The 24,649-nt window shown below is 39.5% G+C and overlaps 1 protein-coding gene across 1 annotated transcript in view; it reads left to right on the forward strand.

Moving 5' to 3' along the window:
* Positions 1-1,734: 1,734 nt before the first annotated feature.
* Positions 1,735-24,649, forward strand: part of LOC120558473 (mucin-5AC-like) — a 40,151-nt gene continuing 17,236 nt past the window's right edge. The window contains 28 exon segments of the mRNA XM_039799490.1: positions 1,735-1,795; positions 2,119-2,380; positions 4,322-4,436; positions 4,734-4,824; positions 4,908-5,014; positions 5,775-6,003; positions 6,724-6,849; positions 6,989-7,106; positions 7,974-8,112; positions 10,387-10,497; positions 11,423-11,492; positions 13,396-13,533; positions 15,007-15,171; positions 15,251-15,345; positions 15,459-15,585; positions 16,802-17,057; positions 18,012-18,048; positions 19,404-19,523; positions 19,700-19,851; positions 20,378-20,516; positions 20,720-20,830; positions 20,952-21,131; positions 21,250-21,489; positions 21,954-22,110; positions 23,531-23,659; positions 24,024-24,174; positions 24,272-24,315; positions 24,405-24,632. Of these exon segments, the coding sequence (XP_039655424.1) occupies positions 1,735-1,795; positions 2,119-2,380; positions 4,322-4,436; positions 4,734-4,824; positions 4,908-5,014; positions 5,775-6,003; positions 6,724-6,849; positions 6,989-7,106; positions 7,974-8,112; positions 10,387-10,497; positions 11,423-11,492; positions 13,396-13,533; positions 15,007-15,171; positions 15,251-15,345; positions 15,459-15,585; positions 16,802-17,057; positions 18,012-18,048; positions 19,404-19,523; positions 19,700-19,851; positions 20,378-20,516; positions 20,720-20,830; positions 20,952-21,131; positions 21,250-21,489; positions 21,954-22,110; positions 23,531-23,659; positions 24,024-24,174; positions 24,272-24,315; positions 24,405-24,632 (3,898 nt within the window).

A 24,649-nucleotide genomic window follows, 5' to 3' on the forward strand; every position in this document is an offset into this window, starting at 1 on the left:
AAACATGAATAAAACTTTAATACATGAACTCACCATGAACATTATTTCTGCCTGAGTCACGTCAGATTTTCATCGACAATGGTGGTTGTTTAACAATAAAGACAACTCCCATGATCCCACTGTCCTTATAGATGTCATCAAAACCTCAGTGCTGACCTTACTTGTGTAGTCTATAATAATTTAATGTGAATACTGGAATATGAAAATTTCTTAAAATGGCAATCCCTAATACATACCTACCATTTCCGGTTTCAGTCCCACCAAATGACATTAGAAAGAATGCATGTTCCGCATTAAATTCCGTTAATTTGGCCATCATTGTGGACATGGATTCCACACTAGCAGATTAAATATCTTTATTGTCCACTCTGTGGAAATTTTCGTTTGGCCTTACAGACATGGATACACTTAAGACCTAAGACTTTCTCTGCCATGTGTTAGAATACATGACATAAAACAATCAATTAATAAAAGAAATAAGTGGGCCAAACAGCTGAGATAAGAGTATGAAAATAATTAGAACATCTCTTAAATAGACATTGTAAAAAAAAAGCGTCAGTCACTAAGTAAGAGATATTGTAAAATACAACCCGGTCCTTGGTGCAGGATGCAGAGAGGCCTTAAATCAGCTACACACTAAAGAAATTAACAAAACACACTGACACAAAATATTGATTTGTTTTATTGATTCTCCAGAACTCCGTCCATGGCAACGGTCTACACATAGCAACGGTCTGCTATAAAGAAATAACAGCCCATAGCATGCCTTGAATTAATATCTAAATATTAATTAAAATATCAGAATGGAGGATTCAACGAGTGGCCACATAGCAATATTCCAAAAAGGTGTAATACATGAGTAGTATGGATAACTGTATGTAAATATAGGGTAGCCTACGCCAGGGTACGAATATCATCCACTTCTAATATATACACTGGTACGAATAGCATGCATTGATAATCATACCCTGTAACAACAAACGCGTTGCGCATGCCCAGAAAATTGGCAGACAGACACTTTTATCCAAAGTGACATACATATAAAAACACCAATTTATGTGAAATTATAATTACTTAAGTAAAGAATAGATGTGAATACAAATAAAGATGTTAATACGAAATACACCCTCTGTTGCTGCGGCAACGGTTAAAGATACAGTCTGTGTTATTAGCGCAGTATTATGATGTCATAAGGAAAAATGCTGAGAGATTTCCACATTTTCCCAGTAGTTTTTTGTTTTTGTTTTAATTACATTGTGTTCAATATGCCAGGGTAAATGCACAGGGGTGCAAATAGCATACACTGCTAATTGTACCAGGGGTGCAAATAGCCTCACCCTGAAAGATCTCTTAAAAGGTTTCTCGTTGCGGTGGGTACACTATATCGCCTATATCGTCATTAAACAAAGGATATGAAGGGTCCTGAACTATTTATGTCACTTTCCTACTGGTTTCTGTGGTGTACCAGCTGCATGTCTCTTAGGGTCTGTATAATCGTGCTTGCGGTGTTAACTATTTTGTGAGTTTGCTTTTTTTTCAATCACAGATTTATGTGTGAACATCTGTTTGCATGCTCTGTGACCTCACCCTTCATATTAGTTGTTTAACTGGGAGTGAACCAGGGATATGTGATTGCCACTCCCTCACCTGCCACATTAAGACCTTGCCCCCTGCTATAAAGAGCTGGGCTGCCCTCCCATCTTCCTCAGAGTTTCTGTGGATCAGCAAATGGTTATGGCAAACGAGTGGCTGCTGTGGCTGACCTTGTCTGCCATCATAGCTGCTTGGCACAGCGGTACATATATTAATTTCCATTAGGCAGCCAGAAAAATATAACAAATTGGACCGTTAACTTTTAACATGTTTACTCATGTGCTACAGCCTTATTGTGTTTACTTATTATTGATTTCTTGACAAATAACACTTACTTTTTTCAACAGAGGCAAAGTCTGCTGTGAACACCTTCTCCTCCCAGATTCCAGAAAAACTAACAGGTGATTTTGTTGGTTAATAACTGTAAACTGTTTTCTTATGTGTGACAATTTATTCTTGTAGATAAATGCCTGGGTAAAACACGGCTGCTGTTGTAGTGTTATGTCTGATCTGTTTTTTTTGTAGGTGTGAGTCCCATCCACAATGGCCAGGTTTGCAGTACATGGGGTAACTTCCACTTCAAGACCTTTGATGGAGATGTTTTCCAGTTGCACTCGACTTGCAACTACGTCCTGACCTCTTCATGCAGGAGCAGTTACAACGACTTCAACATCCAGATAAGAAGACAGGAGGCTGGCAACCATCACACCATCAAAAACATCATTATGAAGCTGGAGGGTTCAGTAGTGGAGCTCTCTGAGGGCTCAGTGGTTATCAATGGAAAACCGTAAGTTTTTGCTAAAAACCCTAACCCTTTCCACTCTGCCTGCACAAAGTAGAGATTCATACTGGATGGTACATATGGGTCATATTTAATATTATAAAACGGGTAGCTCAAATTAAGCAATCTGATTGGTTCATAGCCATGATATAATAACCATATACAACACCTATGATTCGAATTCCTTTGCACAATAAGTATCATAAAAAAAAAGCAACAAAAAAACGGACTAACGTACTGATAGCTGGTGCCATGACACAGAGCTAGTTGAAATTCGGCAAAGTATCCCTTTAAGTGTACGCTATATTTACAATATTTTCACTGTTTAAGCTTGCTGTAAGACAGCCCTTTCCTACAGGAAACTGAAGCCGTTGTCTATGCTTTCTTCAAAGCCATCAGACTCCATTGAAAAAAAATGTAATTTTACCTAGCAGAAAATGAGCATTGCTCTTTCTATCGCTGCCTTGATCAGTTAGTTGCTGGTCTACTGCTGTCTTGATCGGTTAGTTTGTTTGTGTTATTGTGTGCCTTTCTTTAGCCTTAAGCAAAATAAATAGTCTGTGGTAGCTGCCGGTGTAGGCTAAAGCTACCTGCACTGCGTTCCATAGCAGCTGCCTCAGTATGTGCTAGCCAGTCCAAAAGGGCCTATTTTATTATGAATATTATTATTTATTAATCTAAATTTGAATGTGACTATACATTTCATATTGTCATACTTGATGACTGTTTTATATTGCTCACTTCAGTCCATGATATGTTGTGATATATCACAGCTAAGGGGGCTGTCGTCCCCCCATTTTGCTTTGGGCCGAACATTACCCCTTAGGTGTGATATAATCACAACATACCACCAAAATGGTGCTCTATGTAACCTGACAGGAACCTGGAATGATAGTCAAAACCTAAAGACATCAGGCACAGAAGTAAAATTCCCTAACAAAATATTGGCATCCACTGCCCCCCTTTGCTTTTACACCTTCCTACATGGTTAGATACCACTGACAGCTCTATTCACAATGTCCCTTTGGCTGTAGGAACAAAAATAAAATTAAAGCTGCAAGCAACATTGGACGGGTCCTCGCACCTCCCTGAACGTCGGGGTTACTGGCAGCCTCCAATCCTTGCGACCGTGCATTTCATTCATTCCGTTCATTAGCTGTGGAAGGGGGCGTGGCTAAAGCATAGGGGGTGGGTCAAACCATGACCAATGAAAACGGAACTCTCTGCAGAGTTCAATGATACCTCACACAATAGTGTACAAGAAACAGGTCATTAGTTATTAAAGGGTGTGTGGCTTAAGCGTATGGGGCGGGGCAAACATCACAGCCAATTTTGGCCTGTTGTAAGGGTTGGAGTATTATGAATCCTGAAAGGTTTCGAGCTAATTGGACAATGTACGCTCAAGTTACACCCACTTCCTGTTTCGATGGCGAAATGCACAAAATGGCCCCGCCACGGCCACGCCCTATGACGAAAAGTTTTTCTTTTAACAACTTTTCATCTTTAACTTCTTAAGATGGCAGAGACCAAATTTTAAGTTGATCAGATGAAATCTCTAGGAGGAGTTAATTAAAGTACGACATGTGGAAATGACCAAAATCGCACTAATTTCGAACTTTCAATTAAAAATGGCGGACTGCCTGTTGCGTTAAGGGTGTGTACCATGTTTTGTTAGTCTACGTTAAACGTACTGCAGGGGCTCCATTTCTTTTATTTTGTAGGGGGCGCTATTCCCGAAACCCTTAAAATACATAAATTGTCACCAGACTTGATGCGACCGCCAATTTTGGTGAGTTTTTGAATATGTTAAGCCCTTCAAAAAGCCAATTAATTTGCCGAAAAAAAACGAAGGAATAATAATTCCTTCAGTTTCAATAGGGCCTTCTCCGCTGTCGACGCTCGGGCCCTAATAATGGCCAAAATAACAACTTCTTTTTGTTTTTGCAGAGCCACCCTACCATTCAGTCAAGCAGGAGTGCTAATTGAGAAAACCCCCACCTACATCAAAATCAAAGCAAAGCTGGGTTTAGTTGCTATCTGGAATGAGAAGGACGCTTTTATGGTAGGATTCTAGCTACATAGTAAAGCCTGTTATGACCATTATTCTTAAAAATTCTGTATTTTAAGTATAACAGGGTTATATTCATGCTTTGTAATGTTAACAATTGGTGGGTTTCACCACAATATAACTGACTGAGGATATGATTTAAGGCATATTTACATAAATGTATACTTTGAATTTTCAAGTTTTTCCAAGTTCCAAGTTTTGTGATCAGAATTACTATTTGGAAAGAGTGGAAACTATGGTAAAGTTGGCGAGCTCAAGCTCCTGCTTAAATCGCTGGTTTTGTCCTCCCAGGTGGAACTAGACCTTAAGTACAAGAACCACACCTGCGGTCTTTGTGGAGACTTCAATGGGGTCCAGCTCTATGATGAGTTCTACAGCCATGGTACATTTTGACCCACTTTAACAATTCTGTCAGTGTAGGCATGGGCACAGAACTGAAATGTTTCTTCATTATTATCCACACAGGTGTAAAAATATCCCCCATGGATTTTGCTAACTTCTGGAAAATGGATGGTCCAACTGAAAGCTGCTCTGACTACATGCTGGAATCAACACAAAGCTGCAACAACATGGTAAGGCTTCACCAAGAAACCAAAATGGAAAAAAAAAAAGTTCTACCAATGTTCAAAGTCCAACCAGTGCAAATATGAGAAGTGAAACACAGCATGGGAGCAACCACAGCAATAATCCCTCAGAAATGGTAACCGCCATTGCCCCATGTGCTGCGCCCCCATCAGCTACATAACATAATGCAGAGTCAGCAAACTAAAGGGGCTTTATGACGTTAGGTTGACATTCAGTGTCACTCACCAAAACACAATGTGTGAATCCTTGACGTGTCGGGTGCATTATCTCCTCATAAAACATTAGCAAAGCCGACTTTAAATCCAGTATTGTTTTCATCCATGTTTATTATTGCAGCATACTGTATATTTTCATGTTATCGCCACCTATAGGCCAGTGTATTCCAAAAGGCCCTCCCCACATGACTCCACTCTCCATCAAAATCATGGCTAGACTGCTTTCTTTTAATTTTCTATCTCAATCTTTTAAATGTGTTTGTTTTAATGTAGTTATATTTGCCTTTTTAACTGTATTTTTGCTTGTTTTAACTGTAAGGTGTCCTTGAGTGCTATGAAAAGCACCCATGAATAAAATGTATTATTATTGTGGCCTTTGTTACAAATTTGACAGACTTCATGCAGAAATGTTGCATCTTCTTGGCTTTGCATGCCTAATAACTTGCTCTCTTCTTGTCTTTTCCTCTGGTTTCATTCCTATCTGTCTGTCTGTCTGTCTGTTGGCCTGTCTGTGTGTCTGTCTGTCCTGCAGAAACCTCTGTGTGAGCAGATCCTTACAGGGCCAGCCTTCAACAGCTGTCACAGTCTGCTGGACGTTGCCTCCTTTACTTCTGCCTGTGTTGCAGACCTCTGTAACTGTGACAATGGCATGAATGAACACGTTGACCCCTTCTGCCTGTGCAACACTGTGTCAGAGTTCTCCAGACAGTGTGGACATGCGGGTGGCAAACCCCAAAACTGGAGAATCAAAGAGCTCTGCTGTGAGTACACTCATTAGACACTGCCTATGTAATAGACCATGGGAAGGAGAGGTTGTCTGCCCTGTCTGATTCTGAGCTTTTGCCCAAACAAAATATCTCAGGCACATGGGTTTACTGACTCAAAACATCCAAAGACCAACAATCAGGGTCACTCTGACATAATTTTCAGTCAGGAAGCATTTGATAAAGCTGATCGAGAACAATGGTCAGTATTAGGAGGAGACTGTCCGAATGGTGTACCCTTGGTCTTGGGTTAGGGTGATATTTCAGTCATATATTACATTTTTAAGCAAGCAGATACAGAATATAGTGTATAGGTAACAGCATCACACAATTAAGAAAGTTATTTTTTTTAACAATTCCAGTGAAATGTTGCACCTGGAAGACTCCGGACCTCTGGAAAAATGCAGTATCTATTGAATTTGTTTTGTACCCTTATGTATTAATCCTATTTATCTCACATTCACTTACACAGACCAGTCCCTCATTAAGCAAACACTGAGGTCAAAGTGAATGAGCTGATTAATGTATCACATGAGGTCAACCCCACCCCTTCTCAAAGCTTAGGTGTTCTGAGAGGATACTTTTGAAGTGTAGGTAGGCCATTGAGGGGCTGGAACCAGGCTACAATAGGGTAGTTTGTGTGGAAAAATGTTCAGAATTTGAATCCGAGAGGTAAGATAAGTCAAGTGCTGAAAAATAAACCTGCTGTAATCACAGGGAAGTCATGTCCCAAAAAAATGGAGTACAAGGAGTGTGGGAGTCCCTGTGCTGATACCTGCTCCAACCCAGAGGCCAGCCACACCTGTGATCACCACTGTACTGATGGATGCTTCTGCCCTGCAGGTACAGCATAGTCATGGCACACACACACACACACACACACACACACACACACACACACACACACACACACACACACACACACACACACACACACACACACACACCTGTTATAGTGCAGTAATTCTTTGATCACTTTTAGGCACTGTGCTGGATGATTTAAACGGAACGGGTTGTGTCCGATTAAACGAGTGCTCCTGCAGCTACAACAGCAAGATATATGGACCGGGGGAGTCCTACTCCAGTAACTGCAAAAAATGGTATGATATAGGTTACAGCATGTCAGCCTGTCTGCATGTAACAGAACACTGTGGAGTGTTATGAATTACAGATATTTTACATGTATGACAGGATGGATACGGTGGACCTACGTACCTTAGTGGGATTATAAGTGCATGTGAGTGAATATCGGCGTGCAAATGAGTTTCTTTGTCCCATTCATTGTCTCAGTGCCATGGATGCATGCAAATGCGTCCATTCAGCTGCAAAGGAGAGTAGCAACGTTAACCGGCGCTGCTCCTGGCGACTGAACTGGGTGTTTCTGGTAAAAAGTCAACTCTGTAGATAACCCTGAGTCGAGGCAGAACAGCTGAAGGACATCAGAGGCAAAACCAAAAAAAAACATTTTCTCCATAAGACATGATCCAGTTTCAGTTTTCCTGTTGGCCTAATAGTCAATTCAGAGAGTATTAAAGACCACATTTACTCACCATTTTTGGGGATCCTTGAACCCAAATTATTATAGGACGATTGAAATGTAGCAGTGTCGTACTGCCACTGACTTTGGTTAAGCACTTCTCCCAGGAGATCATACATAGTGCATAGCTGCTGCAAGGTGTGACATCGTACAATCTGTCCAGGGACAGCAGATGTAAAGTAGCCTTTTGGCTAATTCTGGCACACTGTACATTTTCTTTATGAATTATTAGTGTGCATTGTCCCTGTTAAATAAACCTAAAAAAAAATAAAAAAAGAACAGGCGTTCAGGGCGCAGTGGGTGAATGACAAAGGCACCGTTCTCCTCATTACAAGTCAGTGTAGCATCAAAATGATTTGGAAGCTGTTATATAAGGTTAAATAGTTACATAATGTTGCTTCAAGATTCATTTGTGTGTGTGTGCTGACAGTGTGTGTGCGCGTGGCCGGTGGACGTGTATGGAGGAGGACTGTCCAGGAACCTGCTCTGTGGAGGGAGGAGCCCACATCGACACCTTCGATGACAGAGTCTACACCTTCCATGGGGACTGCTCCTATGTGCTGGCTAAGGTAATACACATCATCACCTGTGCTGTTATACCACACACACAGACAGACACACACACACACACACACACACACACACACACACACACACACACACACACACACACACACACACACACACACCTCTGTCCTGGTAACACACGCCTAGACTAGCCATCAACCTCGAACCAGTCAAAGATATTAATAATAGAAGGTTGTTATTATTGTGTGGAAAAAAAGGGAGTAGAGGTATGAATGTCATCTCTGTACACTGTAATAAATTTCATGTTAGTTTAACTTGGAAATGCAAGTTCCCTTGCTGCCTTGAAAATCGAAGTTCACTCAACTTGAAGACTGCCTTTGTTTCAACTTAGAAATTAAAGTTAATGAGGTTGATGTAACTACAGTGTTCTAGTTTTGTTAAAGTTGTTCTTTTAGTTGATTTAACTTTGTATTACTTGGTTTAACTTCATACTTTAAGTTCAAACAAATCATTTATTTTCTTTAATAATGCAAGAAACCTTCCTTGCCTAGTATAACAGACATACCTTTCTTCTTTATTTCAACTCACACTTTCAAGTTAAAACAACATAACCACATTTATAGCGGAGATACCGTGAGTGGGGCCACCCCAGGGCCCCGTGCTAAATAGCGGCCTCTCTGCTGATCTTGTGTCACTTGACATAAAATGGCCGCTAGTGAAGTGACACGCCGCAGATTAATGGCTGAAGGAAGCTCATTACTGCTCAACGTCTAACACTGTAATACTCCTGCTCTTCTTACCAAACGTAACAGTCACTTAACTCATGGTTACAAATGTAAACCAGCACAACAATGACAATTACCAGGCAACAAACCACTACATTCTAAACACACGTTTAATAAACAGAATTCATAAAGTTACATTTGTATTTCGAACAAACTGCAAACTTTTCAGCAAATTTTAACAAAACTCTATTTACCGCCTTGCATCATGGGAATTGGCCAGCCAATGAACCAATAGCAGTCCTGACTGCAATTGGTTGATAACTTAACTTACATACCTAAGTTCAATCAACACATAAATCTTTTTAAATAGTCAACCCAACGAATAAATGCAAGTTTAACTTTCAAAAACTCATAAAGTTGAGTTCAAAATCGACAACTTGTATAAGCTGGTTCAGTTAAAAATAAGAAATAAGTGGACATAACTAAATGGGTCTGTAATATTTTACAGTGTACCATCCCATATAATAAATCAGTTCATTTAAAATTGAAAAGGGGAAATCTAATATGTGACACAAATGCAATCAACTAAGATCAAGGCTTGAAAACTGGTATCACTTTACAACTGATTGGCATGTTTTAATAGCAAGTAAGTTATAATACAAAATGTGTGTTGAACATAAGAATAAGTTGATATTGTTTTCTTAAGGTGTCATTTTCTGACATTAACAAAAATCACTTAGTCAAGTGATTATGGATTTAACCTTAAGTTTCTACTGCTTTTAAAACAAATATTGTTTGTGTTAAGGAATACAGAGTTAGCATGCAATACTGATATCTCATAGTTCCCTGATATGTATTCAGGTCTGATCCCCTCCGCCCACACAGTTAGTGCATTAACAGTCCTACACAGTGCCTAAAATCTGTAATATGTACATGATAGTTGCCACGAAGAAAGTCATTCTGTAGAGCCTTCATCCTATTTCATATCTAACTTTTCTCCACCTGTGTTAATTATTCTGAAACCAGAACACAACAAATGTTGACAATGACTCATTTTCACTCATGCCACCTGAAAAGAAGTAACATTGTCTGATGTCACTTTTTTCAGGTTACATAATGTAGGTATGATAGGAATTTGTCGTAAACAGCATTACTAACTTAAAAAAAAATGTTTTGTTACACTATGCAGGAGTAGAGTTCATTGAATTAATGTTTAGCTGACAAATCCTCCTCTATTTGAGTCCATCCCCTAATAATCTGGGCTGCTCTAATTTCAAATCAAAGATCCCCAAAAATGCAGAGAAAATGTGGTATTCAATACTATCTGAACTCACTATTAGGCCAACAGAAGAACATTAACTTAACTATATTAGATTAGAAGCCAGCCCCGCTCCAGCCCACATGAGCTCTCTGTGTCAATAGATAACCAGTTCAATGTAAAAACAACACACTTAGATTTAAAAAATCAAAATGGGACAGATACATCCACTGCTACATCTACTGGTATTCTTTACCCTATACACTGTTATCTGCAGGTATGTCGTTTCAGTTCAGCAGTAGTTCAATAGTCTTGTATGTTTGTATGTTTAGGACTGCAGTGGATCCCAGTTTGTGGTACAAGGAGAACTGGAGCAGTGTGGACTGACTGAGAGTGAGACCTGCCTCAAGTCTGTTACCTTGGGTTTGTCTGGAGGGGCTAATGTGAGGATTACACACACACACACACACACACCGACACACACACACACACACACACACACACACACACACACACTGTTTTACTTTTTTAATTGGAAAATTCAGTATTATTCAGTCTTTTCAGAAGATAATTCTCGAAGGTAGCAGATGTTTTATGGATCAAAAACTATATTAAAAATAAATAAATAACATTTTTTATATAAAAGAAATCCTTTACTTTCTTAGGAAGGATATAAGGAAAATATTTGCTTGTCTTCAAATCATTTTAAATCATCATTTTTCAAAAATGGTTCAATATGGTTTCTTACATTACTGCCAGAATTTGTTTTTGTTTTATATCTATTTCAGTATGCAATAAAAAAATCTTGCAATCTTGGAACTAGATTGCATCCCACACAGTGACTATCAGGTCCACTTGGATTTTTTTATCCAAGTTTATGGATTCTTCCATTTTAAAGCGCCCATATTATGCTCATTTTCAGGTTCATAATTGTAATTTGAGATTGTACAAGAATAGGTTTACATGGTTTAATTTTCAAAAAAACATCATATTTTTGTTGTACTGCACATTGCTGCAGCTCCTGCGCTAGCATGCTAACGGTTAGCCTCCTAGCCCCCTCGTCTCGGCTAGTGACGTAGAAAGCCGTGCAGATTTTGAACAGCTCACCAGGAGACTGAAGGCAGGACACATTCAGAAACCGTATCTCACTCAGAACACCATGGATGGTTTTTTTCAAAGTTTGTATGCGTGTGGAAGCATCAGACACACAAAATAACACCCCAAATCCCAGGAAAAGTGATTTGTTTTCCTAATATGGGCACTTCAAAGCAGTGAAATCAGGATTTGTTGATTTTTTTTTTTTTATCATTGAACACACTCAGATTGTAAAGTTTTAAATAATACCATCTCGTCTCCTTTCATATGAAGGTGATCAAAATCCAGTCCAATGGCAAGGTTTTTGTGAATGGCATCTACGCTCAGTTACCCTTCTCTGCTGGTGAGAGACACTCCACTGTACACTATTCACCTTAGGCTTGCTCTGTCTGTATGAAGAAAAAGATAGCCACATTATAAGCTACAGAATATTCCTCTGTGTAATGTATACCACAAACATTTAAGCTGAATGAGTGAATGAGGAGTGAATAAACACTTTTCTCTTCATCTGAGGCTTCTCAGTTCCTAAAGGTTTCATTGTAAGACCCAAATAAATCTGATCTCTTCCTTTTTGTCTCTTACTACTAAATAATGCTTAAAATCCGTCGTCATGTACATTTTTATAATAAACAATTAGAGCTGGTTTCTATATTCCATAGTTTCTGAATTCTGTAAAGTGAAATACTGTAAATAAAATATAAATTACTTTATTAATTAATATTAATTCAATACATTATTAAAGATATATATATATATATATATATATATATATATATATATATAAAAATTCATTGTGGTTGCAGCCACTGCTTTACAATCAAAAGTGTCATTTTTGGACATGGAGCTGCAAAACATATTTGAAGGACACATCTATTTAGCGTCTATTTAGTCTAAATTAGGCTATTAACATTAGTAATAGGTCTAAATGAGCATTATCTAAGAACAGATGCTTTGATCTTTTAATGAACGATTCTTTGATGGAAATTACCGACCGTGAACAGCTTTACACGCCTTACTCTCTCCTGAGCTGCCAAAAAACTAGCAGCAGTAGTGGAGTTTTGAGATTTGATCCAATTCTTAAAAGTGCATTTGCTCTGCTCTGCTCTCTACAGCAGTTCCAAAATCGCTTTCTTTCCCTCCACCCCAGCTCAATACTTTTCAGCACATGCAGTGTCCTTGTTCTGGAAACATCTTTTAATATAACTTTTTTAGGATTTGGAATCCATAGCTAGTCTATGGAAACTCAAAACTGAGAATTAGGCGCCGGGCCGTAGACATAAGTAGGTTAGGACGCACATTTTAGTTGACTATAATGTTATGAAAAGGAAAAATGTAAAAATCACTTTAGGCCTACAACAATGAAAATAAACGTTATTCATTTCCATATAACGTTTTGTCAAAGCCACAGGGAGCCACTGGAGAGAAAACTCACGAGAGTCGCTGCCTGACGACCTATCCTAACCTTAACTGTTCGAGGCATTATCATAACCAATACTTTCCTCAACCACCTTGCGAGACTTTTGCAAATCTTGGGTTACCATCTAGACACGATCATGGGTATGGGGTGGTGCATGGACAAAAACCATGAAAGGAGCTGTGTGGTTTAATTCCTGACAGTAGTCAGTGAACATCATTACCTGTGGCTGTGGCTGGAGCAATGACCTTGCTGTTGCACCAGCAACACCTACTGGTCGGCCACGGTGTAGGAAGAGGGTGTTTAAGTGTGTGTCTTCTATGTTAGACTCTGTTACACGCCCCCGATGAATCCCATTGCTGGCTGATGAAAAGGAGTGGCTGGTGACCTCTTGTGTCCATGTGAGGTCACTGCCACAGATCAACATTAGAGTTAACTGGGACAATGACTGCCATGTGCAAAAGAAACATGGAAATGGCACTGAGAGAGATTGGCACTATGTTAGTAATTCCAGGCACTGATATAAACAGCATGAGCTCAGTAATATCACATTTCATGAGAATCATTATCCAACCTCTACAGCAGCTGATAAACATCCAGTGGCTGTTTCCACATAATCCTCCCCAACAACTTGACCATCTTAACTGCATATCTAGCATTATTTGATTTGCCTCTTGCCTGGCTAAGAACACAGTTTGCAGAAAATATGATATTTCACTTTTAATATGCTTAACTGTGAACTGTTTTCCTGTCTGATGAAAAGTATTTCATTGTCTCCACCCTTCCACTCTTTTATCAAACTCTCATCCTCAACTTTTCTCTTAACCCCTAGCTGGTATCTCCGCCTTCCGAGGGTCCTCTTACTACCTGCTGGTGCAAACGTCTGTTGGTGTTCTGTTGGAGGTGCAGCTCCAGCCAGTCATGCAGCTCTACATCAAAGTGACCAGTGATTACCAGGCCAAGACCTGTGGTATGTCTATAAAAAAGATCTGTATGTGCCCTCAGACATGAAAGACTTATGAAAGCACCCCACAGAACTCAAACAGCGATGGCGTTATTGATCCCAATTGGTTGTTGCAAAATATGTTAAGCATTACATGTCATTTAGCTGACGCTTTTATCCAAAGCGACTTACAATTGCTATATATGTCAGAGGTCGCACCCCTCTGGAGCAACTAGGGGTTAAGTGTCTTGCTCAGGGACACATTGGTTGATGTATCACAGTGGGAATCAAACCCGGATCTCCCACACCAAAGGTACGTGTCATATCCACTCGGCCATCACCACCCCAATATCATCAGCATATCAGCATATCATGTATGCTTGTTAAATTGTAAAAGCAAGTCAGTATTTCAACAAAAACACATGTAAATATTCATCAAACATAAGTGTGAGAAAGCTAGGAAGGATTGTGACAAAAATACAAGTTATCCAACGATGTAGTACTGGTTGCCTTGATGCAGTTTTTTTTTTACTATTCCTTTGCTTCATGGAGCCAGAAGTGCTTAGTAAATGTTCTAATCAAGGTTTGATCAATTTTCAAACCATATAGAGAAGTTACTTCTTTGGAGGTGCTGCCATTGTGATAAAATTTAAACAAACTGTTATTTTTATTGATCTTAAATATGTTATTGACGGACTTCATGATTGGCCGTAATTAATGAAAGAACTGCATGCAAGTGAAAGTTGCAAATCCCAAGCGCAATTGGCAATATTGGTTCATATTGGTTCATAAAATCTGCAGACACAACATTTTCTGCTGATTAAAAAAATAAAAATAATTAAAGCTCAGAATGTTAATACATCTCCACCCCAGGCAGAAACACTACTTTTTCATTCTGGATCACTGCGGAAAAATCAGGAGATTACGTTTGGGTCTGCTTATCAGTCTGTTTTGGTATGAGATTTAAGACCTGTTCTGGGCAAAATACTTTTTTGTACATGGCGGCAATGGCATGGAACAAACTCCCAGTTGGGATTAAGTTAAGCCAGTCAGATTGTTGTTTTAATCGAGCATGTGGTGAATGGTTGTTAAATGCTAATTAGATTCAATCTTTTATGTAGTCTTAAATGAATATTTATTATTACAGTGTATATATTTGTATTTATTTTGTATTTGGATGTGGTTGAGTGTACATAAGGTACCTTTTAGTCATCTGTAGCTTGCCTGGACATCTTTGTCAGACTACAAGTTTGTAACTTTCTTGTGTTATCCTCGACAGTTCTGATAAATGTACAATGTCACTGTGTTGGCATCTTGTTATGCATTTATTTCTGTTACTGTCTAATAAATCAATAAAAAAAAAAAAAAAGAAAGCTATAGAAAGACAAAAAGATGATGAAGCCAAGTTAGGATTATTCTGCCCTGTGGGGAAAGAGTATCCACAGAATAAATCCAATGTGCTGCTTATGTGTTGGCATTGTTACGCTTGTCTGCCTGCAGGTCTGTGTGGGAACTTCAACGGTAACCAAGCTGATGACTTTCTAAAGCTCAGTGGCGTTCCAGATGCCACAGCACCTGGTTTTGTCAACAGCTGGAAGACACATGCTGGTTGCCCTGATGTTAAGAGCAACTTTGAGAACCCCTGCAGCCTTAGTCTGGATAATGGTAGGTCTCATTTTGATTCTCTGTAATCACTGTAGGTTCTTCAGCATAATTAATTTTGGTCCGGGTTTGTCAATAACAGAGAAGTACGCCCAGCACTGGTGCTCCATGCTGAGTGACCCTCAGGGAGTGTTTGCCTCCTGTCACTCAGAGATCAGCCCTGACTCGTACAAAGAGGTGAGACTCATAGCTACAGAGTTTACATATTTCTGTGGATTGCACCTGGACCACTGTTCAGACTTGTGACATTACCTCACACTACACCGCTTTTTTATTTTGTCTCCTCACAGAACTGCATGTATGACAGCTGTAACTGTGAGAAAAGTGAGGACTGTATGTGTGCTGCAGTCTCCTCCTATGTCCATGCCTGTGCAGCTGCAGGAATCCAGCTCACCGGCTGGAGGGCCACCATCTGTGGTGAGTAATGAGAAGAGCCAAATCACACCTTTGGTATTCTATTTCTATGGAAGCAATGTGAGACCATGATACATTTGTTTTTACCTTGTAGAAACATCTTGGTGTGCTTTGAAACCTGTGCTTTAGTAGGTTGATACTGTGTTGAGTAGCCCGCTTTGAGTGTAATAATAATAATAATAATAATAATAATAATAATAATAATAATAATACATTTCATTTATATAGCACTTTTCATAGTACTCAAAGACACTTTACAGTAAACCCAGCAAAATAAAAACATTTTCAAAAAGTGAAGCAATAAAGCCAACACAAAAACAAGCATATTAAAAGCAAGTGAAACAATAAGACCAGCAACTAACAGTAGATGAAATGTAATATAGTGTAACATCCCTTTGGAGTCTTCTGACATATAAACTCACTGTTTAATTATAAATAAAGCAATAATACTATCTGCAGTGTTCGAATCCAACGTTGGCAGCACAACCAGTTTACAATGTTAAAATGTTGAAACACTATGATAAAAATATCTCTACCAAACAGGAGTTGAACCATTAACCAGAGCATTATGTAAGAGTTCATCTAATCACTGTGCTATGGAGGACACCGATATTACTACATATGGGGAGACAGAGAATAGAGAGGGTTGAAAAGCTCCACAGATAAAAGACAATCCTGGCATAGGCAGAGAGGTCGCAACACTGCAAGAATGTTATTACTCTGAGAGTCCACTGGGGAGCGGTATGTTGCCATGGGACCATGTTAATGCCATCTGAACACCCACTGTGTGTGACATGTAGTTGGGACCATTGTCCATTTGTCTACAGAGGACACTACACTCCATGAAGATAGTAAGACAATAAAGTATGAGTTGGGACAAGCCCAGCAGTAGAAAGTCTCTCAACGAATCTCTTTTAGCTGACATTTCTTTTCCAACAATGTGTTTATTGCCCTGAGACTAGCATATAGGGCACAAGACGGCAGCCAACCAAAAGCAATAGAGTTCTAACACTCTGGGGCCCCTAACTAAAACCAGTAGCTGCCTGAAGAGTAAGAAAAACTAATTCAACAACCTTTAACACTACAGCAAAACTATCAAAAATCTTGCTGTAAAATTGTAGCACAATAACACTGGAATGGTCCTTTAAACATCTTCATGTGGCAGGATTGTGCAACAGTCTCACAGTTCTTGACTGATTCTGCGCTCTGACTTCCTCAGGGAAATATGCTAGCTCGTGCCCCAGCAGCATGGTCTACTCCTACAACATCACGTCCAGCGGTCGCACCTGCCGCTGCATCAGCACCACAGACCCCAGCTGTCACTTCTCTTTCCCGCCAATTGACGGCTGTATCTGTACAGAGGGAACCTATCTGGATGACACTGGGAAGTGTGTCCCATCTCAGGCTTGTCCTTGTTATCACAAAGGCTCAGTGGTGCCTCCCGGACAGGTCGTCAACAAGGATGGGGTCATGTGGTAGGACATTTTTTTATTGTGTTATGTATATGGAATTTGTTAGGTTTAAATGTTTCACCTCATATCTTATTTTTAAAGCCCCAATCCATAATGTTGTAATGAAGTAGGTCTATTATTAATATATAGAAAATGAAGAGTTTGACTCATACATTAAAAGGCATTTTGTGTGTTTCTAAACCGATCATAATTGCAATTACTGACTCGTTGTAGTCCCTTGGTGCGTTTCCATGCAGTTTAAAAATCCAATTATATTTGGGTTAAGGCAATACCCTGGTTTCTCAAAAGCCATGTGAACACCTTACCCAGCCAAAATCTGAGTTTCCATAACCTGGTTAACAGACCTAGCTCCTTTGGTAACTAGGGTATTTGTGTCTGTATTAAGTGTCTAAAACCACTGAGGACTTTGCCATGGCAAGTACTATCAAGAAGACCCATTTCTGGAGGGACGAAGAGACGTTACATTTTTTACACTTCATTTAGCTGTTGCTTTCATCCAAAGCGACTTCCATTCACCCACTGATGATGCAGCATAGGGATGATTCAAGGTTCAATGTCTTGCCCAAGGGCACTCTGATCTTACGATTGGTAGACGACTGCTCTATCACCTGAGCCACAGCCACACCGAGACCCGGTCAACCGGAAGATTTACTGGCGTTATACTATCATTATTCCCCACTCATGTATACGGGGAGAACTGGCATAACCCGTTTATCCACTAAACCAGCTTCCTGCTGTGCATGTAAACACACTGACTGTTATCAAAGACCTGCCAATCAATTTAAGAGTGACCCGCAGGCTTTGACTCTTCCACTCCTTTTGTTCACAGTTGGAATAAGGGCCTATAGAAAAAATAGTGAATATTTGTTATTTGACCTATTTGTGATGTACTGAAAGTTTCCTGCAAGGTTTTATATGTATGCATATTAACCATTTTTTTTTATATTTCTCCACTAGCACCTGTAAGGAGGGCAAACTCAGCTGCATTGGAGAGGTTACTATACAGCCAAGTAAGTTTCATAATAGAGAATCATCTGATATATAATAGCCTAAAAGTAAGTGCTACATTACCTCATGATTGTACTTTATAAACTTAAATGGCAATACAGTTGGTATTCACCAGCTGTACTCAGTTACTGGAATATTTGTCTATGAATGTTTTGGACTAGGAAAGAGCAGGCCTTAATAGATTTGAGCTGACAGTAATCTCTATTTTAAAGCCAAATCTAGATGGACAGCCTTGGACCGTAGTTGGCTGCTCGCATAGCTAAAATAATTGGCTGCGTCATTTTAACAAATTTTATATTTGAAAATGCAATCTGGGATTTTGTCTCTGAGAGTGAGATGTTTACAGTAAAAGGATAATGAGTTCCTGTATGTGTGTTAAGTACAGAGCTGGAGTCAGGACGTGGTTAAAAACTGGAGGCAGGAGGAAACGCTAGCTTTGCTGGTTTAATGCACCTACCAACACCTTTAAAGCTCATTTGTTAAATCTGTACAAAAGACTAATTTGTGCTGCACACAGTTACTGTGCCCAGCTGTTCCAACACGTAGCTGCCTCTAAAACCTTCAACGGTTATTTTTACGTTTCTGTACTGGTCAAACAAACAGATACAACGGGAGCTTTAGATGTGTTGGCGTCAGCTCAGTATTTACTGTAACACGCAGACAAAATTGATGAAAATACAATAAAACTACAATAATACAAAAGTCCTGAGGAAATTGATCTGCAGGACAAACACTTGAATTTACCGATTTGTATCTTAGAGACTTGGCACAGAATAAAATACTACTACACGTTCTACCATTTGTTCTGCTTTCTTTACTGGAAGCACTTTCTGTTACAAGGGGAGCTCATTTGAAGTAACCTGTAGGGATCAGTACCCTCTTAGAACAGGAGACAGCATTGCACGGGGACATTAAATCAAGGTGAATACCAGTTCAAACTAATGTGTTCCTTTTAAAAAGGTTTTGGTATTCTGGGGTGAAATTTTGTAAAGAATAAAAACGATTAGCCCTAGAAATGTTTTACTAACATTCAATCACATCAAATAGGCTTATGCTTTAGTTTTACATTAGACAATCAGTTTTTTTCGCATGCTTCTGTCTTTAGCCTCCAAAAGCTGTGGTGTTTTTTGCTGCCAGGGGGTATGTTTACCTCACTTTACGGCAAATATGCTCCTCTGAAGGCTTTGAATATTCCTCTGGTATCCCAGAAATAAAAAAGGAATTGAGAAATTGACGGAACAAAAACAAAAGAGCTGCTGACTCTCATGCATCATCGTGATTCTCAGGCTGTGTATGTGTGTGAACAAGATTCATTTTAGAAGTACATGAAAGTAATTTCAGATATGTCTCTTTTCGGCAGCCTGTGCTCCTCCCATGGTGGCCTTCAACTGCTCTGCTAATGACCCCGTTGCAAAAGGAACTGAGTGTGAGAAGAGCTGCAACACATTAGACATGGCCTGTGTGAGTCACCTCTCGCCCAACATAAAGAAACATTTACCTATACAAATACAGATTGTAAGATTATGTCTAATTCAAATATTTGGATAACCTGAGCTCTGAGATAGGTTAAATATTTTCTCTGCTGGTGCAGAAATGAAACTTATGACTGTGGACTGTACATTTAATCTCTTCTGCAGATGGCCACAGAGTGTGTCTCCGGCTGTATGTGTTCATCTGGGACAGTGTCTGATGGTAAAGGAGGTTGCATTAAGCCAGAGGCCTGTCCTTGTGTTCACAACGGTGTCTCCTACCAGCCTGGGGAGACCACCAAGGTGGACTGCAACACCTGGTAAGTTACAGTAAACCCAAGTGGAGTGAAACGCTGTAACGGTAAAGCTAGAAATATTTGGCAGGCACTTGATTCTTTTGGTTACACCTCTATCTGTGACTGAAATGTACTACAGTAAGTACACCTAGCCATAGTCTGCACAGCAGCAGTTCATGTGGACCAAAATTTAGTTCCTTTTTCATTCACTTGAACGCAGTTTTCAAAAGCTAACACACTTATCCCATGACTTTAACCACCATTTACAGCACTTTGTTTAAATGCTAACACATTTAAACAAATTGTGTGTGTGTGTCTCGGTGAGGATTGCTCTGAGTTTTTGGCTGCACTGAGCCTGTTCTGAGGCGTGTGTGAAGAGTTGTGTTGCTGTGAATGAGTTGTGCAGGTGATGTGAACTGTGTAGCTCAGGTGACTGTTGGTAGTGCAGACTGTAGTTAGAGTTTTGCACATGTGGCTTCAGTTGGGACCACTGTTAACAAAATGTTTTTTATTATAAGCGTGATGCCATCTAATCAGTATCTGTTTACAGCACTTGTAAAGACAGGAAGTGGCACTGCACTACCAACCAGTGTGATGGAACCTGCTCCATCTATGGTGATGGACACTACATGACTTTTGATCAGAAGCGCTTCAACTTTGATGGCAACTGTGAATACATTCTCGCTCAGGTATATATGCACACATAATACTAAATAACAAATAATAAAACCAAAATCATTAACTCTTACCTTTTCCTACAAAAGGTCTGGTTTGCTGCACAAAATCAAAGGGATACCATACTCTTGGATGTTGCATGCAAGCAGGCAATAAGCATTTGAAATGTAAACATTGTTTACGTGTGTGTGTGTGTGTGTGTGTGTGTGTGTGTCAGGACTACTGTGGCAGTGCTCAGAGTAATGGAACCTTCAGAGTGCTCACTGAGAATGTTCCCTGTGGAACCACAGGAACCACCTGCTCCAAGAGCATCAAGATCTTCCTGGGGGTAAACAGTCAATATAAAATGTTTCAAAAAACAACTAAAGTTTCCTGAAATGTTGAGATGAGTGAAATTAGCAGTGCATGTATAAAATTAACCAACAATACATTTTTGTTCATTTTTTTAGAGTGCAGAACTGATTCTAGCAGAGGGAAGCTACCAGCTGCTTTCAAGTGGAAATGAAGAAACAGTTCCATTCAGTTACAGCACCATGGGCATCTACCTGGTCATTGCAGCCAACAATGGACTCATTTTCATGTGGGACAAGAAGACCACCTTGTTCATCAAGCTCAGCCCAAAATATAAGGTAACACTGGAATATGTGAAAGGAGGTGACTACAATTGTTCTGTTCAGACAACAAAAGACAATCCTTGTTTTGATATTGAAGTTGACCAACATAATGTAAGGAACTCTTCTTTTTCAGGGTCGTGTGTGTGGGCTGTGTGGCAACTATGATGACAATGCAAATAATGACTTCACCACAAGGTCCCATGCTGTGGTGGTCAACCCACTGGTGTTTGGGAACAGCTGGAAGGATTCACCGAGCTGCCCCGATGCTCACAGCCTCACCAGCCCCTGCACAGCCAACCCATACAGACAGGCGTGGGCCCAGAAACAGTGCAGCATTATCCAGAGTGACGTCTTCTCTCCCTGCCATTCCATTGTAGGTTGTTGTTGAAGTGGAGACCATGTTCAACTAATAATAGGGTCAAAAAACAAAAAAGACACTTTAAGTTAAAGAAGCAATGCCACATTGTAGAAATACTCCATCACAAGAAAATGCACTGCATTCAAAATCATTTATCATGCCCCCTTTCAGAGTGTTAAGTTATTATATATTACTGTATATCATTTGATCATTATTTGCAATGCATTAACATTTATGCAGTCTAATGTGGTGAGGAACTATTTGCATGGTTTCATCTCTGACAATATTCTCTATAATGTTAACATAGTCCTGTACTAAAATGTTGATATAGTTGATCATAGTAGAGTAATTAGTAACTGTCGGATAAATAAAGTACAAAACAAATGTTTTTGACTCTTAGATGTAAGTGCAGCAGAGCCTTTCCTGCTCTTTCATACCTGTTTAGAACTCATTAGTGTACCATCCTACACTTGTCTTAGGTGGATCCCGCTCCATACTATGAAGCATGTGTAGCTGACTCCTGTGCTTGTGACACGGGTGGAGACTGCGAGTGTTTCTGCACCGCCGTGGCCGCCTATGCTGAATCCTGTAATCAAGCTGGCGCCTGTATACGATGGAGAACCCCAAAGATTTGTCGTGAGTAACCAAGATGAAACTTATTTTTAAGATAAAGAAAGACAAGTTTAACAGGGTTGCATCAAGAAGCAAGCAAGACTATACATTGTTTTTAGCTAATCAGTACAGTACTGTAATATAAATATAAATAAAAAAGCATGATATAATAGTTAATATAATTGTACAATGTTAGTTTACTATTAATATGTCATACAAGCTTTAGTATATTCATATAATTTCATAAAAATAGTGTACTATATACCACCTGTAAAATATTAATTACAATTACACAATACAGCAGTTTAAGAATTACAGATTTATATTTTTTGGAAGCTTTGTTCCTTCATGTAAATCCTTGTGCAAGAAAAATGCTCCACATTGGTTCTTAGTCTCTCATTTTTTAATGCTAAGTACTCACTTATCAATAATCATCACCATTAGCGTCTAACGATGAGTTCAATATTTCTAAAGTTTGCTACTACACCTCAACCTTTTTTAATGTCCCACCCCATCCAGGCTGTGATTGGGTGGTTCACTGATGTTCACCAGTCTGAAAACACACTTTTTCAAAAGGGATTATCAAGATGATCATTTTCATTTAAAACTAGGGCAGTGGATACCTAAAGGTTAAAGGATTTCCATCAGACACCACAGGCCACTTTATTTTAACCAATTTCTAAGAAAGATAAAGTTGAAATTGTCAGGTTTTGTGGCTAGAACCCAGAAGCAGACAGAAACACAGTTAGACGTTTTAACACAATTTATTTCTGAATCGGAGAATATAACAGAATGGACTGGTGGGGAATCCTCTCAGGTGACAGAGCAGGTAGGGGAAGACCAAGCATACAGGGCTGGTGATAGCAGGCGGAGAGTGGCGTCAGCAGGCAGGTTCAGCGACAGCAGACAGAGTGGTTTTCCTTCAGGACATGAGAAAAACAGGATATGGGTTGGCAGGCAAAAAACAGCAGGATGCAAAAAAGATCAGAGACAGATACTGGCTGGACGTTCACCTACGTGACAAGACTAACTATCCGGCGCCGAACAGAGAGCAACCACAGCTTAAGACGCTGCGCTGATGAGCCACGGGAAACAGGTGGTTGTTTAGTGATTGCCTTCAGCTGCGCGTCATCCCGGGAGCGGCCAGTCACACGCTGCACTGTGAGAGAGGAGAAAAAGAGCGAGCAGAGGAGAGGGAGAGGAAAAGAGAGAGAGAGAAAACTCAAGGGAAGTCCTGCTTGTCACTTCCCCACTAGTGGATTTGTCACAGACATAGAAAATTATGGAGCATTGTAATGCTCGGGTTTCAGGCCAATGTGCCATGTACTCCTAGTATAAAGGTAAAAAATAAGGCTGTGAACAACCACATGTCCAAAAATCCTGAATGGATCAGAATAATCCAGTCTGGAATGTGTCTATACTAAGTGTTATTTTTTTTCCTTAGCTATCTTTTGTGATTTCTACAATCCCCCTGGTGAATGTGAATGGCACTACATGCCATGCGGATCTCCGTGTATGAAAACCTGCAGGAACCCCTCCGGCAGCTGCTCGCCACAGATGCCTCCTCTAGAAGGTACGACATGATACGTTTTCATAACTTGACCTAACCTACAATCACATTAAATTCAGATGACGCACATCAATTGTCTTTTTTACATTGGCTGTGTTAAAGTTATGTTTATTAAATTGACGTATAATATCAATAACAATGCCAGGTGATCACACAAAACTATATTAACTGGTGGAATCTATGGTTTGGCAATAATGCCAACAAGTAATAAATAAGTAATTAAATTGACGTATAATATCAATAACAATGCCAGGTGATCACACAAAATTATATTAACTGGTGGAATCTATGATTTGGCAATAATGCCAACAAGTAATAAATAACCGATGTCTTGCATTGTATAAACAGCCATTTGCTTTTTAATTAGGTTGCTATCCAAAATGTCCTCCTGCTCAGCCATACTTTGATGAGGATACAATGACATGTGTCTTAAAAGAACAATGTGGCTGCTACGATAAAGAGGGGAAACACTACAATAATAGTGACAAAGTGCCAACAACTGAAAACTGTCAAACATGGTAGGTCTACATTACATGTCCCAATCAAGGTTATTTATGGTAGGTTAAAATAAAACAAATCAAAACTGACATGTATTTCATGTTTTCTTTCTTGAAGTACATGCAGTTCAATGACTATCCAATGTCAGTATGATGCCCAAGGTATGCAAATATTTGGAGAGATTGTTGGTTGTAAAAATATATACTTATGTTAGGTTAATATGTTAACAATACATGTCCTCTTTTTACAGCCTGTACTTGCACATATAATGGAAACAAATATCCCCCTGGCAATCTAATTTATAACACAACAGATGGATATGGTAACTGCATCACAGCAGTGTGTGGAAATAATGGTACCATTGACCACAGTTCATATAGTTGCCCAGTATCCATAACGACAACACCTGTGCACATTGCAACCACTACTATAGCCAGCCAGTATACAACCACCTTTGTTTTTTCATCAACCACACCAGGTATGTGCAAGTTATTC

Source organism: Perca fluviatilis, chromosome 5 (assembly GCF_010015445.1).
Source record: "Perca fluviatilis chromosome 5, GENO_Pfluv_1.0, whole genome shotgun sequence".
Classification (NCBI taxonomy): domain Eukaryota; kingdom Metazoa; phylum Chordata; class Actinopteri; order Perciformes; family Percidae; genus Perca; species Perca fluviatilis.